The sequence below is a fragment of the Phasianus colchicus genome, chromosome 5 (assembly GCF_987193195.1).
Source record: "Phasianus colchicus chromosome 5, bPhaCol1.hap1.1, whole genome shotgun sequence".
Classification (NCBI taxonomy): Eukaryota; Metazoa; Chordata; class Aves; order Galliformes; family Phasianidae; genus Phasianus; species Phasianus colchicus.
Genome location: NC_143440.1, coordinates 10,762,867 through 10,780,211, shown reverse-complemented (window position 1 = coordinate 10,780,211; position 17,345 = coordinate 10,762,867). Strand labels below are relative to the sequence as shown.

General features: G+C 41.4%; 1 protein-coding gene across 9 annotated transcripts in view; it reads right to left on the bottom strand.

Annotated features, from left to right (window-relative positions):
• The window catches only part of DENND2B (DENN domain containing 2B), a 154,753-nt gene that overhangs the window by 12,282 nt on the left and 125,126 nt on the right, over window positions 1-17,345 (bottom strand). For all 9 annotated transcript variants that reach the window (XM_090140471.1, XM_031613963.2, XM_031613965.2 and 6 more), the window contains 3 exons: window positions 14,683-14,760; window positions 10,845-10,985; window positions 8,290-8,438 (listed from right to left, as the gene is read on the bottom strand). In XM_090140471.1, the coding sequence (XP_089996597.1) occupies window positions 8,290-8,438; window positions 10,845-10,985; window positions 14,683-14,760 (368 nt within the window). The remainder of the gene's footprint in view (window positions 1-8,289; window positions 8,439-10,844; window positions 10,986-14,682; window positions 14,761-17,345) is intronic.

Genomic DNA, 17,345 nt, shown 5'->3' with positions numbered 1-17,345 from the left:
AAACCAAATATCTTACAGGTAGCAGCAACTTGATGCAGAAGGCACTCTATGCACTCTATGCATCCTAACTGTGCATTCACCAAGTGTGAAAGAAAGTCAGAAGTCAGTGTTTCCCCTAATTTGAGTGCTGATGTATTCTGCAAGCCAAAATTCATGGAGCTAGAGTACAATTCAATGAGTACAATTCATGGAAGAGGCTTGCCCAAAAGTTTGCATCACCTTCCATGGCCCATTTCTGGTTCCTCCTCACCTTATTTTATAGAAAATTGAGCAGGCAACATCTTCATCCATAAATTCTTCTCTGACCACAACCCCTTTAGCATAAGCTTTCGACACTCCCCTGTATTTTGTGTTACCTCATCCTACCTGTGTGGTTGCAGCAGCAGCCCCACTATAAGTACCTGAACATCTCCTGAAAACACTATGAGAGCCCACGAGACAGAATGGAGCAGAAAGAGTGAGAGCCCATGACAGTTCTTGCTTGTCCCTTCATAGCTCTCTCATGAAAATCAAGAGTGCATCGCATGAAACTTAACAGTTGCAGACACACTTCCAGATACCTCTCTGAGAATAGCATTGAAACGTTTGATTTAAAAGAGAACAGAGATTAGAATGGGGGAATGTGGTTTTAACCAACACATCGTTTTTTTGTTTCCATGATACCAATGGCATAAGAGTGACCACATAAGAAAGCCCCCAAAGAAAGACACACAAAGTGCCCTATAGAATGAGAATTTGGCTCTTCAAGCAACTGACATTCAATTCTACTTTTCACAAAGCTCAAGCAAATGGGATTATTTGCAAGAAATCCTTCATTGGATGCATCATCCACCATGTGATATTCTGTCACATGTTTGAAAGAAAACACAACATTTCAAAGTGGAAAGTTACCCTTAGAGCTCACAAATTTATCCAGGGCCTTCCTGCAGGATAGTTTCTTAACATAACTCCCATAACAAAAGTGATTCTGGCCTAGGTGCTCCAGAGAACTGCTGACTACTACTTCTTTCCACACTGAGACCATGGGTCACTAACATTTGCAGCGTTGGTTTCAGTTTCGTAGGCAATCACTGCAGTATTAACAACACGACAGCTGTAAAGTACGATGAGGAATTTTCCTAAATAGTAACAAAGGAAAAGAAATACAATCCTGACACCTTAATTCTTTTTATTCAAAAGCCATAAAAAGAGAATCTGTCTAAATTCTCTTGCTGGAAGCTAGAGACCGAATTGGGAAAACATTGCAACTCATTGCCACGTGGTTATTGCACCAGTAAGTAATCCAGAAGAAAACTACCAGACAATGCGGTACTCTTCTTATGTCATTCCTTTTCATGGGAAAGTGGAAGGGTAAAAGAATTTTGTTGCACAAAAGTGGGAAGATGAGCTTTAGTCAAAGACTGAAGTCACCTGACTAAACATCACTGGAAAGGAAAGCAGGAGGCAAAGGAAAATTTTACAAGCTTATTGTACCCTTCTCCAATATGGCATATTAATAAATGCCAAAAGTTCACCGTGTATTAAAAATGCCATTATTATATTTCTTTTCTATGGGACTGTGGAATCTTAAACAAGACTCCGTCTCCAAGGAGCTGGTTGAGTCACCATCCCTGGATGTGTTTAAAAACCATTTGGATGTGGTGCTCAGGGACATGATTTAGCAAGGGTTGTTAAGGTAGTATACTTAGGTTGTCGTTGGACTTGATGATCTTTAATGTCTTTTCCAACCTAAGAAATTCTATGATTCTATGATTAAGACAGACTTAGAAAATTCATTTTGTTTCTCAGGCTCTCTCTTCCACCTGACACATTTCCTGAGAAGTTACATTAGAAACACTCTCAACGCACAGCCCTCCCACTGCCATCAATCATTGCAAAATCTGAATGCCAGATTGGTACCTCTCCAAGTGCTACAAAATACAAGAATCTTTTGAGAAGGAAGAACACAGTGCAAAAATTCTCTCTCAAAAGTCTTTAGAGACACCAATTGCCAGTTACCTTGAACCACCAATTTCATCTCACATTAAACACTTTCTAGCACTTAGATGATAAGACAAGGCACTCTGCATCTTGCAGAACTGGGCTGCATAAATACATCTTACACAAAGAAGATTACAACAAAGAAAGAAAGCAGAATACTAAGCAATTGGAGCTACATCAAGACAAATAATCACATACTTTATGAAGGGCTTAAAAGTTTTGAGACTTTTTAAGTATGCATGCTTCTATTTAGTGGTACTTCATAATACAAGCAGACAGAAAAATCAATCTCACAAAAGGAAAGTGACTGCAGAGAAGGTAGCAGAGAATCAGGCTGTGGAGGATGGTTCTTGATATAAAAGATGAAGGCAGCTGCAGGTTACTGTCCCCTAAGTGAAACAGGAGTGGTCTGCAAGATCTAAATCACAATCCAGCTCTCACTGAAGGAAATGGAAAATCTCTCTAGTTACTTATATCAGAAATTGTCATTCTTGCTGTAGAATAAACTCTTCATATTGGGCATGATTACATATGGGGTAATCATACAAGTGACGATTCCTTTCACTGCAGGAATTAATGAAAGAAATTTCCCAGCTTATGTTCAGCATGTCAGCACAATAATCCCAACCACCTTCAGAAAGCACTTAATGATCTTTGGATAAAACATCCTAGAAGAAACAACACAACACTCATACTCCTCCTGACTTTAGATAGAAGATCTACAATCTACTGCACACTCCAGCAGGTTCCGTAGATTGTATCTCTAAATATCTCTTCGATGCACAGTGGATAATGGGGGAAAAACTTTTGCTTGAGACAAAGAGTTGAACTTCTAGCTCAATAAAGGGCTGTACCAGATGTGACCAAAAGAATACACAGCTGGATCTTCTGCATCCTGTCCTAAGAAAAGGTACAGATCACATAGAGATTGGACACAGTAAACTCTTCCTCAAAAAAAAAAAAAAAAAAAAAGGTTTCTGGCAAGCATTTGCTGTCAAGTTCCCTTCACTGTCTTTGTGGAGTTTTGCTGTGATATGGGAAGTAAAAGGAAATCTTTACTACTGGCCAAAGTTCACAATCTGTTTGCTGAGCACACTTTGCCTCTTTGTCTCAACACGCATTTTTACCTTTTAACCTGCAGGCTGGCAGATTTGACAAGTTTTATGATATAGCAGCTACTGGAAAGAAGCAGCAAGCACATGAGCCTAGTAAGGCCTCACTACCATGATTAGCTTGTGAGAATTATATCCTACTTTTATTACATGATAATAAGAAGAAATACGGAATGAGCCTCCAAGTTAGTAATTTGCCCAAAATTTTAGCTACTCTTTCTTTTCCATTTGACCTCACTACAGAGCTGAGAAATAAGTTTACTCTTACTACTAAGTAAACGTTGTCACATCTCCTATTTGAATTTGCAAAGCTTGAGCTACAAGATCAAAAGCATCTCTAATACACTTTTTCTAGGTAGGCACTGGGAGACCGTGATCAGGCTGCCCTGTAACTGCTAGAAGTGCTGCTTTCTAGCGTGAGCTTGTGGCTTCCAAGACAACAGATTCAAATAGGATGACAAGCCTCAGTACTCTCTGAACATAACAAGGACAGTCCTAAACCATCTCCGTCCATGAGATTAGGAAAATACCATTGTTTGTTCTGAAAGCCTTTGCACTTGTGTACAAGTACACTCTGCTCCATTTTTGCTCCTCAAAGCTAACAGAGACATGCCTGTGGGGTGACTTCCTGCAAGTATTTACATATTTATGCTTCTGATGTGAATTAGTCAGTTTTTCTGTCTGGAGCCTGACCTTTGGTCAGGTCTGAGACCTGCCTGAACTTTCTACTTATGCTGGAATAGATTCCTCCTGGAAGTCCCAAATATTTCAGGAACAGACACAGAGGTTTTTACCCTTAATAGCTATTAAGTTCTCCCACCTCGTAAGTACCTAGCTTCTTCCCACAGCAGTGCCTCTTGGCTTTGTGAGGTGAGTGCTGCAGAGGAGGCTTGTCTGGGGCTGTGGCCCACCAGGTGACAGACTGCTGGTCTGTGCCACACCAGGGTGCCCCATACGGCCGAGGGGATGAGAGCAGACAGAGATACAGAGAAACAGAAAATCTCTTCTGGAAAAGATGGAGTCATCTGCAGTCATCCCTAATGGAGGAAGACAGTGATGTGCAGAGGCGGAAGCTGCACTGAAGTTCGCTGTCACAACAACCATTATTGCCTTATCTTTGTTCACTCAAGGTTCTCTTGCACATGTGTAAAACCTGTGGGCTTATTTATGGACTGCCTGAGACACTGTAAACTCACCTGGCTCACACCAGCCTGAAGTGTACCCAGCCCAGCCCTGTTGCCCAGCCCCAGCTCCCTGCCCTGCTCCTGACCCAGCATGAGAATTCTCACTGCAACCAGGTTGAGAGGCCCAACTGGTTTGGAGAAACTGCAAAATGAATAATCCCTACTGTGCCTGAGCTGGCACAGCCTTCTGGGTGAAGGAGGGCATGGCCTGGGGCAGGAGCTAACAAGGGTAGCCAGAGAGGAGACTGTGTTAGCTTGGCAATGCTTACAAAAATGCATTTTCCTTAGGGTACATTTTTGAGCTCACCTATATGATGTGGGAGTATAAAACCCGTGTCTTTCTACAGAGACTTTCCTTGAGGCTCATACTCATTCATCACTGCAAAGTAGCTGAAATATCTTGGGAAAACAAATAATGACAACAGTAAGAACTTGCTTTGTCTCCTGCAAGAGCACAGACTCAATAGATACCTCTCACAGCCCCTACAGCTTTCCACTGAAAGAAATACTTCTGGATTTCAATCCACAGCAAAAGCCTCATCCAGACACTCACACTAATTTATGTATAAAAAATGAGATTATAACAAAGGGATGCTGAGATGTCCAAGCCCTTCCTTTCCCTCTGTTTAGGCATTCAGGGGAAAAGCCAACAGACCTGTTCTCTCAGGCGTGGATACCCTACCCAGCAGCAAGCATGCCTGCAGTTTTTTTCCCCAGCACAAAACAAAAACAAGCAGAGTAATGTTTTTCCTCCAGTGTTTGTGTTCTATTTATTTTCTGTTGCTACCTTTGTGCCTGCAGTAACACCAAAGTCTGCTGCGCCCAGGAAGCCCCTGATTTTGCATCTGCTGCTTCACTTTGTAAACCCCAAAGGACTGCAATAGAGAAACTCTCACTTTGCAGCTGGCAGCATTGTGGGATTATGCAGGACTGGGGTGAACAGGCAGAATACAACAGGCAGGAACATAAAAAGGGGCTTCCATCTGGGACAGGGATTGGAAATATGGTGGGACATACATCTCAGCTGTGCTTTCAGCAGATATTTGAGGAACTGGAGTGTTGTTTCCTTTTCCTGACTTATTCTTCCAGATTTCTCTCTTATTGCCTTTATGTCTCTGTTGTCTTGACCGTTCATGGAAAGAAAAATATTGAAAGGCCACTGGCAGATTCAAACAAATTTTTGAGGGTGAGCAAATAGTTGCAGGGATTTATTCAGTCAGTTTCAAGTAGATAAAAAATAAATACACAAGCAGCCCATTGAGGAAAACAAATCAACAGACCCAACTAACTGCACACATGCACAACTAACCAAGGCTAACTCACAGGCTTGTCATTCAAACCTTACTGTTGTTTCCTTATTTCTGGTAGCATCACTTTCTGTATTGGAAGATGGCAACCTCTTCTTAGTAAAGATTAAGGACTCTAAGTTTTCACACTCTGGGCAGCACAAGAACCATAAATAACAAGTTATTGAATGAATCTCACTTCGCTAGGCATGACTTTCTGAAACTTGTATAATGTGTGAAGTCATTTATTGCTTGGAGACCTGTTAACTAGGCAGCCATAAAAACCCATTGCATCTCATTGTTTGAAGCCTGAACTCCATCATTTATTTCTAAGCTGCTTTTTGGGTACATGCGGAAATCAAACCCTTGTAAAATCTTTTTAATTTCCTGCTGTGGTACTTTGGGCCCACAGACCGGACCTGTAAGATATTTCACTTCTTTTTTTTTTTTTCCACATTACTGGTAAACTCCTTCAGTTTCAGCCATGATGCCTATAAACAAAATTCATGTCAGACAAGGCAGGGGTTCCAAGATAGACAGTTATTAGCTCAGAGCCAGAGTGTTTCATTTTAGACTTCATCCCCATTTAAACCATGAAAACCTCGGTAAGTATTGAATTTAAATCCACTTCTTACTGTCGCTTTCTCTGGACCTTTGTCAAAGGACTCGTTATTAATTTGTTTCACTCTTAGAGCCCTGTTCTATATCCAGTATAACTGTGCACGTGCACAGAACGAGAAACAGTCTCTGTCCTGGAGCATTTAGGATCCCAGACAGACCAAACAAAAATGAGGAAAGGAAAGAAAGGGAGGAGCTGTATTTCTGGCATGTGCCACACAGCAGGTGAAAGTGTTCAGAAGGAGAGCTCAGGACTCCCAAGACTTAATCTTACCTACCTTACCTACCAGGGCAGATTATGTTATACTCTTGTTAGAGGAAACAAAACAAAGTGCATAATAAAGGCTGGGTTGCTTCCGTCCCTTGCAGGAGCAACCATAAGACCTTGTAAGCCTCAGCTGAGCAATATGACTGTTTTCCAAGCCAAGATGTCACAAGTGTGTCAAAGTAGGCTTAATAGTTGTTTCTTGTCTCTGAACAGTGCCGAGAAGCATTAGAGGACATCAGTGAGATCAGATGTCCCAGAGAAACTCCAGGGAATGGTTGCTCTCTGTCCCCTGGGCAGCAAGCCTTCCCCATTCTACTGTGCCCACAGCCAAGATCAAGGCTCAGGGTACACAGCCAACCAGGACAACATTGCCAAGGAGCAACTAGGAGCTCCAAAGCAGTGCAACAGTTGGCATCAGCATCATACAATTCTCAGTTCCTCTGTAATTAAGCATTTAGTAGGGAAGTATTCAGAAGAAGTACATCAGAGTATTTTCAAAAGCCACCTGCCCCAGTATTCCTGCTGTAACTCACATATCTTCTAGGGTACTGCAGAAACCCTGAACTAACTGCACAGTTCTCAACAGGAGTTTATAGGAAATTAAGTCATTCCCCATGGTCATTCAAACTAAAGGTTACTGACAGGGAAAGGGATGAAATAAAATGTTCTTGTTGTTCTAGACAACAAAAAGGACTACTAAGGAAATAGCTTTATAACCTGACAAAAGTCTGCAGCTTTAAGGAATTCTCCCCTAAAGGTTGTAAAGCTTTTACTATGCAAAGTATTTTTGCTATTATATACACTGGCGGCCACTAAGTGCAGCTATTATTTCTGGCGGTCATTCAGAGAAGGTCAGGACAGATAAAGTGTTTAACAGAGGTTGTTTGGGTAGATCCATCTGGGTTTTTAACAACCCATACTGTCTACTGTGCCCTTTTAAAAGATGCTCGATTTTTTCTGAATCTAATAAATTACAGTCCTTCCTTTTATTTGCTATGTTTTATTATTTGTCAGGCTACAGCAAAGAAAGTCTTCTTTACAATGCCCACATTTTCCTATAGAGATTATACACAAGCACTCAAAAAAGGGCTGATTCTTTGCTGAAGGGTAGAGGTGCAGCCTACACGGAACTCCAATTTTCTTGGTAAGGTCATGGAGCCATGACCTGGTCCCTCTCCCTTCTTACACCATGGGGTGAGCACATGCCTCAGAGGGAACAAGGAGGGGAGGTTGCAACCATAGGGCAAGGAAACAAGATGTTGAAAGGCCGTAGCAAGGAGCCTAAGATGGAGTTTCAGAAAGAAAACATTTTCAGGTTGTGTGAGCACCTAAATAAAGTAGCCTAACTAGTTGGGAAGAAGTATATTAGCATTCTTAATGCTCACACTGCATGGTCTGGTAGTGCAGAATTTCAAACCTAGCCCCATCACAAACTCTCTGTACTGCACAGAGCAAACCAAGCAACTCTCAGCATCCCACTGGGTGCACTGTATGGCCAAAGCTTTCCAGTGAGGATCTCTGACACTGTTTATGAATACTTTGTTTCAAAACAGAAATGAAATAGCGCTAGGACTATATTGCTTTGAAACGTCGTGCAAAAGACTTGTAGACTGTGAAGCAGATATGTGTTGATATCTCCATTGTACAGACAGAGCTAGAAAGCAACAGCTAGAAAATGCGTTCCCCATCTGATGCAAATAACTTGTGCTGAAGTAAAATTATTTCAACCTTGCAGCGAGAGAATCCTCACATCCGACAGTCATTCTAGAGATATGTTAAAGCTTTTTGTATCGGGAGACAGCACTGCCATAGCCTGTGATTCAGGTGCCTTTGTCACTTACCTGAGTTTGTCTGCTACAAAAATCACACGCCGCTCCAAGAGGAGAGAAGCAAAGATCCTGATGATCTGACGCACACTGAGGCACTTGAAAAGGCATTCAAAGTCCACGTGTTCCAGACGCGAGTCCATCGGCCGCCGCAGCTCTATGACCTGAACACGTTCAAAGGTATCAGTCAGTGTCACTGGTCAGGTCTGACAGCCTCAGGGGCACGCAGCACCCTGGCCCAGGCATGCCTGCTGAGGGGACAAAAAGAGCAACCCCCATCCTCTTTTGGAAACTGAGGCTGGAGGCATAAAACTCCAGAGAAACAGTGCACTACACAGTCCACTGTTGTGTCATGTTCTTCCCAGAATACAGACATGCATTAAATCTACTATCATTTCCTAGGGAAGTGTAATTCTGCCTTCTAAACACTCTCTCAGAAATGTAAAGCTTGCCTGAATCAACAGAATTAAGTTTGTAACAAAAAAGAACTGGAAGCTTGCAGGGTTAAAACAGTCATAAAGACAAAGTATATTTGGTATCAACTTGGCTTGCAATTCAAATTCACATCTAGATGTGAACCAGGGAGTGATCTTAAGCATCATGCCAAGTTTAATCCCAATTTACTTCATCTTTCCTTCTTTACAATGCACAAGTCACTAGCTGGTGTTTAATCCTTTCGTTGTCATTAACACATGTACATACGTGTATATATATTTATATGTATATACATACTTAACTGGGAGTCAGGACAAGGTCTTAGATGGTGACTTGTGACATCCCTTTAAAGTCTAATTGTCATACTTCATCCATGACCTCAGGCCCTCTCCTTTTTCTCAAATGCATTTTGCTTGATTCCTTTATTACATCTTCCTTTTATTCTGCAATTGACATGCTCAGATGTGGAACTTGTAGGCAGAGGACAGAAAAGAGATAGAAAAATATAATGAAGAAGAGAGTAAGAGAGGAATAAAAACATGAAGTGTAAGACAGAAAATGATGAACTACTGAGGAAACTGAGGAAACAGAAGGGAAAGGGGAAAAGCTGACCAACTTAAAGTTGTGTCGAAATCTTTGTAGATGTATCAGCAGGAGCACATATACATCTCCTTCTTTCCATGCATCCAAAAATCACCGTCATGTTACTGCTTTAAACCTCCTTTATGTTTCCACGCACGTGAGACCACATTCCACTAGCAAGTTGTATCAGGTTTAAGGTTGAGTAGCCCTTACAAAATTCCTCACAGACACACAGTTTTAGGGATATGAGCAGCAGCAAGACCACAGGATGCCAAACACAAAACCAGTTCTTACCAGTTCAGCTGTAATACTGTTCTGTTTGAGATGCCCACTTTCATTCCTTAGTACTGGGGCTGGAATCTCAAATCATATTTAAGTGCCCAACCACGAGGAGCTAATTTTGCTGCAAAACTTCCAACACTAATATCTCGCTGGGGTGTAGGATGCAATGCAAGTTACAGCAGCTTTAGATGCCATAGATGTTTTCTGTTATTTGGCAAAGCCTTCTGCTTCAGTCTGCTCTTCACAAGGAAATATACTGTCTACTTCCCAATTAATCATCATCTTTGTTTAGGCCAGAGGAGACACAATGGAAGGACAAGATTCTGTTCCTAATTAAGACAGTGCATTCCATTTAAATAACGAGTTTGTACTAGCATAACACAGAGTAAAGCTCAGCCAGAAGGGTTGTTTGTTTGTTTGGAATCATTGCAGTATTATTCTCTGGGACAGTTCAGATGCTTGAGCAGGGGATAGAGAAGTTGGTGATCCACGGCTCCCGGATACATTCACATCACAAAGGCATTATCAGATCTTACTGCTGCTATGCCAAGCAGCCCCTCAATTTTCCTTTGCTTCTCCAGAAGAAAAATGCATGTGACTTAAAAACATCCTGCAAATCACTTTTACAAGGCACCCCTCACATTTCATCCCAAGTGACATTATAGGTCCACTCCATTACACTTGGAGAAGATATGGTGAAAATGGGAAAAGCTTTCAATGTGAAAAGCAGTAATAGCACTGTAAAACTAACCCTAGGAGATGTAAAATAACCATAAAATAATTTTCTTGCTTTTGCTAAGTGGGACAAATTCTATTCTTACCTGCAGTGAATAATTTCCCTATACTGTTGCTCATCTGAATGGAGCTACTGCATATTAACATCAGGACACATAGAAGGACATGCCAAATATCTAGAAAGTCTCAAGTTAAGAGAAACTTTAAGCAAAACAGCAGCACTGTCATTTTCCATAAGGTCTATGTTTTATAATGTTAGGTTTGAGACAGTAAAAAAAAAAAAAAAGATATTTGCAATAACAAGGCAACTTGTTAAAAATTATGCAATAACAAATACATAACCATAAATTGGTTTATAATAATCAGCAGGAACTAGCATTAACATATCAACACTGTAGCAGCTCCTGCACTTCTCATTTTAAGTACCATCCCTATGACTTGCACTATCTGTACCTCCTGCTTTTCTTTTGGTGTTTGTTATAGGCATGATTAGGGTGAAGGCTTCGGTTCTTTATGTTTCCTGTTATTTTTTTTACCTCATTGCCAGCTCCAGGCAGAAAAGTTTTGACTTTGATTGTCTTTCCAGGTGCAGGAAAAGGAGATTCCATCAAACTCCTCATAAATGGATAAACCAAAGCAGCAGATATGCCCCTTCTCCTTTCAACCTCATCCAGGATCTAATCCATTAGTAAGACATAAGAGAGAAAAGAGAGAGAACAGGTCAGCACCCCATACATTTTTGAAACATCTTCTGACCCACATGTGCCTGAACACACGGCAGATCTAAGTTTAATTTTCCTTTTCCATACATTTCTGCAATGCCATTAAAACCACAGTATTTGACCCTACAGTAAGAGTGACTCATCTTCCACTTACAGTATGAATTCCTTCCATGCATGCAGTTAAACAAAGAGACAAGGAAGAAACAACAAACCTGCAAAACTGAAGGAAGTTCAGGCATGGCAAAATGGGACCTATATTGTTGGGACTTGACCCGAACAACAGTGTGAGCTGGAGAAAGATCAACACAAGCCCCATGGTTACAGGCCAAGTGAGTGTCAAGTCTCAGTTGTGAACCCAAGGTTTGCATTAAGGAGCATTAATAAAGGAGCTCATTTTTTTCCAGCTGTGCCTGACTGGGCAGGAAAAAGCCAGACTGACAAAAAAGCACCTCCCCGACATGCTATGACACCATCAGGGCTCAGGGCTCCACCAGGAGAGAGCTCTAGGTCCAGGCTCAGCCATGATGACAGCAGTCACTTTGCAGTCTGCGCCAAGCTGGAGCCAGCTGTGAGCAGCTTCATGAAGCATGCCCAGCTGTTTACAGAGGGTGTCTGCACTAAGGTCGTTTTCTGTTTAACATGACGCAGGGCTGGCAATCCGGTTCTGAAATGAGCAGATGGAACTTCTTACAGATAGAAAGGACTATTATTTTCTTCTCCTTTTGGTCACATGGAGCAGCATAAATTAGATCACAGCTAAGCTTTCCCACATTAGACAGACCGTATAGATGATAAACCTAAAGTAGACAAGAAAGCAAGCTTCAAAGCAGTTAGTGGTTTGACCTGAAAGACTGATCTCCTAACCACCACTCGAGACCAAAAGGCTATGCATGTGTTAGTGGATCTGAGCCAGGCATTTTCCCTTGTTTCTTTTGGAAATGCTTTTTTCACTGAAACAGAACATTAAAATATACTTAATCATAAGCTGGTGACTTACAACGATAGCTAATGACACCAAATGCCAACAGAAGCATTCACTGGAGCATAGTTTCTGCTTCTTCTTCACTGCACGCTGAAGGCTGAACTATAAAGCAAAGCTGCAATCCTTGTCTGTAGAAGAGGCAGCTAACCCCTAGCTTATAACTGACTAGGTCCAGAAGTAAGGACATCCTTGGTTCTCAAGTCTATCTTAGCAGTAGGTATTACAGCAATGAACATAAAAGGCTTCAAGGAAGATGAAAATAATGCAAGTTATCCCAAACCAGCATGATACATATTTTAAAACAAAGAACTAATTTTGCTTTCCTTATAAATAGTACCCAAGGTTCAGTATCTTGTGGTCTTTCATCGGTCACATTTTTTCTGTAAGATTGCTGTTCCTTGTTTTGACTAACATTGCAGAGGGCACCATTACTGAGTTGTGCAATTAGGACAGCCCAGGTTTCCCTCTGAAAAAAGAGACTGATTCGGTTTTCAATAACTGCCTTCATCCACATCTGTCTCCAAAAACAATGAAGAAGCTGAGACTTGAACTCTTCCTCCTTCCTTTAGAAGCTGTTTCATCCAAAACCTTTCCAGACGTTTTGCTTGGAGTTTGTGCTTAAAACCTGTGCTAAATCCAGCCCAGAGCTGGAGTCTACACCAGGTCTTTCCAAGCACCCTGCTCTCATTGTGGCACCTGTATTTTCAGGAGATGATCAGCTCTTTGCAGTACAGTACAGAGCCAGTGGGGATTAGGCCCTTTTGTGTCCCAACCCCTCCCTGAGCCCATAACTTAAGAAAAAAGCATGGGTGTACTACAGCTCCACTCATGGACTCATATGTATTTCAGTGGGAGCCTTCTCTTCTGCTTAAATATCAAGAATTTGAGGGCCTGCCTGCCAGGTCAGCTGGGATCTGCTTCTGTTAAAACCAGTGAAATCATGCTTACCAGTCAGCCCCCAGTTGACTATGACTGGATGAACAGACATTTTCAGATTACGGATTTAAGTGGGAAAGCAGTCTGTTTGCAATTTCGGTTTGATCATTCCTGTCTGCTGCAGACTTTATATCCCAGCTACAGAGATATTTGGTGTAAGTAAGATACTCACATTTCCACTTTTCATACTTTCTGCATTTTTCCCCTTTCCCAAGGTTTCCATTGAAAATTAGTCATTATCAAAATTAGATAAAAACATAAAAGCAAACAAAGAGCCTCGGGACCTCTCTCCACAGAGAGAGCTTTCTTGAGCTGTGTTATCCCCCCAAAATAATGTGTTCCATTTTGCTCAGGATATCTGCGTTTAGATATTTATTATGTCTAAGGGTCACTGTTATAAACCCTCAGATGCAGAACTTCATGGAAGACCTCAGAAGCAGAACTGCAATTAACTATTTCAACACCATTGTTTTTCTTCACACGAGATTTGTGTTAAACGAAGTTTTATCCATAAAGACTGTTTTGATGAAAGTTAACATTCCATGTGATTACTAGATCCTATGAGCAATATTTTTATTAATTTCAGTAGTTAATGTGCTTGTTTCAACTTTATTCCTATACAAATGAACAAAGAAAATTCATATTTAAGTCCTGTCAGACTCTTTGTATCTGCAGTGAAAATCTCTGGCAAATTAAAACATTCCTATGAATACTGTATCAAAATTTGAATGGGGGAAGACAACCATCCAACATCAGACATATCATCCTTCTCCACAGATCACCAGCAAATCCTATAGGGTACCCTTGAGGAACTGCTTTCCCAGTTAAATCCGTAATCTGAAAATGTCTGTTCATCCAGTCAAAGTCAACTGGGGGCTGACTGGTAAGCATGATTTCACTGGTTTTAACAGAAGCAGATCCCAGCTGACCTGGCAGGCAGGCCCTCAAATTCTTGATCTTTAATCTTGATCCTGGATTTTGCAGGACTCTTCCAGAGGACCGGAGGTCCTAAACTGGCAGCCAAAGAGATTTTCAAATGTTGACCAATCAGTAATGTTTTAAATAACTTATTTTAACAGCCTTTTGTCTTTCAGAAAAATAATGCTTGTAGCCCTGGAGCTGACTAGCAGTTAACTGCTTCAATGGCAACACAATCTCTGTTTAGCTGCAATGTTCTGCATATTGTCTTAATACTCTCACATCAAGAAATTTATTACTTAGGTAAATTACACCAGCATATGATGTAACTTTATTTGTTAATGTAAAGGCTTATTAGAAGATTATATATACATCCTTCCCTAGTCCCTTAGAATAAAAAGATCATGTCAGTGTTGTTAAGCATATAGACTTCACTTATCAAATACTCTTTTTTTCTTAACCTCATTATTCCACAGGGTGCTGAAGTAAAAGTGGTACTGGCCCATCATTTAAACTGTGGATGCCAAGAGTTACAGCTCAGCACAGAATGGCTTTGGAAAACAATGGAAAAACCTCCAGTCAGCCAGATGATACAGACATTCAGATGTTTTTTGAATCAAGTTCTGCCTCAGTCACAGAAGTAATAAGACATTCCTTGATGAATCCAGTCATGGAGATGGAATATCCAAAACAGCAACTACAAAATACAGTTATCTCCCATCAAAGGAAGAAATTCTTCTTGTCTGTTTCATTGATGTGGATATTTCTCAGTAAACATTCAAGTTCAAAAACAACATTGTAAAAAAATCCTCTTACCTTAGAAAATAAGTCAAAGCACCCCAGGCGGCTGATGACACAATAGACTTCAGGTAGACGTGGCCCTTTTCCACTTGGCTGATAACAGTAAAAAAGAGATTGAAATTACATACTGATTTGGAGCCACGCAGAAATATACTTCTCTCTCTGATAGTTGGCCATCATGTAATGTCTTTCACCATGCATTTCTCCATCAAAATAGTTACTCTTGGAAAAGCATCATATTTATCCCTTAAGACAGTAGGCTAAAAAGCGTAAATAGTTCTTATCCACTTTGAGAATCTCAGCACATTGGAACTGTATTCAAACATTGCTCTGACTTGAAGCCATAAAAGCACATTTAACTATGGCTGTAACTCATGCCTTATACCACCAGTCCTCTGCTCCTGCTGTGGTGAGGCCACCCCAGGACCATATGCTGGGAGATGAGAATTACAGTGCCAGGGAAGGAACTGTGGCTGTAGTTCCCCATTCACTCATGATGTTCAAAGACAGCTTAACTTCCAGAAAACAAGCTCACAGACCTAAACAAAGGCAAGCTGCATGAGCTGAATCATTAACTTTCTTAGATTCATGCATGATAAACATGAAACTCTTAAATAACTTAAACTGTGTCAAGAATGAGTCATGGTGCATATCTCTTCCTCCCCTCAAAAAAACTGTCAAAATGGTTCTCTGAAACCATCCTGTTAAAGATTTTTTCCTAGAGAAGCAAATGGTTTAAACTGGCATGACTGAAGTGTAATTTCTCAGCATACTGTAATCTACAACACTGCCTGTGCTCGTGCAGTGAAGGGTCTGGTGCCACTGTGTGAAAAAAGATGAAAAAAGGGTACAATCACTTGCTGGATTTTGCTTATGTACTAACAAACAGCTTGAATCAGGCCAATACCAAGCACTATAGAAAAGCAGCCTCACTGGCAAGGTTTGTAGAGCAGAGAGGCAGTCTGCCTGTGTCCTGCGTGCACACAGTGAATGCAGATAGACACATCCATGCACAGGAGATCACCACCGTGTTTTTAACAAGCTGTGATACAGCACAGCAGGTTCGTATAGTTGTATATAGTTGTTTTCAGTTACATGGGCACACACTTCCTAAGGGGAGTCATTTCAACAAGGCAGTTTGCTGACTTCAGGTACTGTGACACACATTCCCAAGATACAATGCAAGGAAGTCCTGGTGCTGCTTTTGGCAGGAGCTACATCCAATATGGCACAGAGCAGCTGTAGAACAGTTCCCCAGCAGCAAAAAACTGAAAGCAGGGTCTGAAATAACAGATAGGCCTCCTAATTCCTTGTATCCAGTGGAGTCAGCTGTACTTGTGAAACACTGAATAAAAAGTGTCTGTAAAAGAATCACCTGGCACCACTTAGCCTCCTCGCACAGCTGTACATTATTGCTATGCAGGAGTGATAGAATCATCCCCAGAAATGCTGTGATAAAGGAGCTCAGAATCACTGTTTCCATCTGCTCTCTCCCACTTGTACATTGAGCCAAAGTGGCTGATCATCTCCTGTGCATCCACATTGAAGGCTGGCGTATTTTTTTTAATCTTTGTTTCACTGTTTGACTCTGCAGATACAGTAATTAACAGCCCCCAGTGTGTTTGGCATTTACGTGTCACATCCATCGAGAGAAACTGAAGGGTAGCTGTGTTTTTCAAATTGGAATATCACAAACTGGGCTTGGACAGTCAGCAGGTGCCTGGCCTGTTACAACAGAGACCACAAAAAGTACCCGGACTAAGTGAATACAGATGCGTCTATTTCTGGATCCAAACCTGCTCACTACACGTCACGTCTCTGAAAAAGCAGAATCCTTTTTTGTCCATATTAGGTATAAAACCCTTTCTAAAGGCACTGAGTGATTATATCAAGCATGTGGGATTTTGGTTAAAATCATTGTGTCAAATCTACAGGAATGCCGAAGCCATGCCAGGAGACTTGGATAGCTCCCAGCCAAGAGCTGTCTCAGTGACTGCCAGTAAAAACATCACATTCCTGGGTCATCTATAAGATCAGAAACAATAACAGCTCAGCACTTACTCAAAGACTCTGCTTTATGAAATATCATTGCTTTCAAACGTTGTAAAGGCTACATGTCTAGGAGCTCCTTGCACTCCTCATACGGGACAGACTTCTCTATTATTTCAAAGATGTTTCCTTGCAGACAGCACAGACTCCCGAGTGAATGCAAATCATCTGCAAGAGGCGGCACATAAAACCCTCAGGCAGAGCCATTGTGAGGGGCATTATTTCTCAAATTTCTAGCACTGGCAATTCTTCACATAACTCTCCTCTCAGCCATTAGTTTACACTTCGAAGACAGACCTAAACCACCTGCTTATTGTGTTATAGGTTTGTCTTTTTCCCAGAAAAATGTATGGGATAACTCAACCTTCCCATCCCCAATGTCTCCCTTCTCTGCTTGTACTTATCTCCTTTAACTAGCAGAGACTTAGGGACTGCACCCAGCATACAGTGCTGGTTTAACCTCCCCCCTTCCCAGAAGAGAGCATTTCCAGTTTGAAGGCTGTGCTCTACAAGATAGCTGCAGCCTTGGAGCCCCATCCTCCCTCATTCTCTCTTCCATGCAATCGATACGCCCAGTTCAAGGAAGCTATGTCCTAAAGGAGCACAAGCTGACTCTGCCTTGACATATT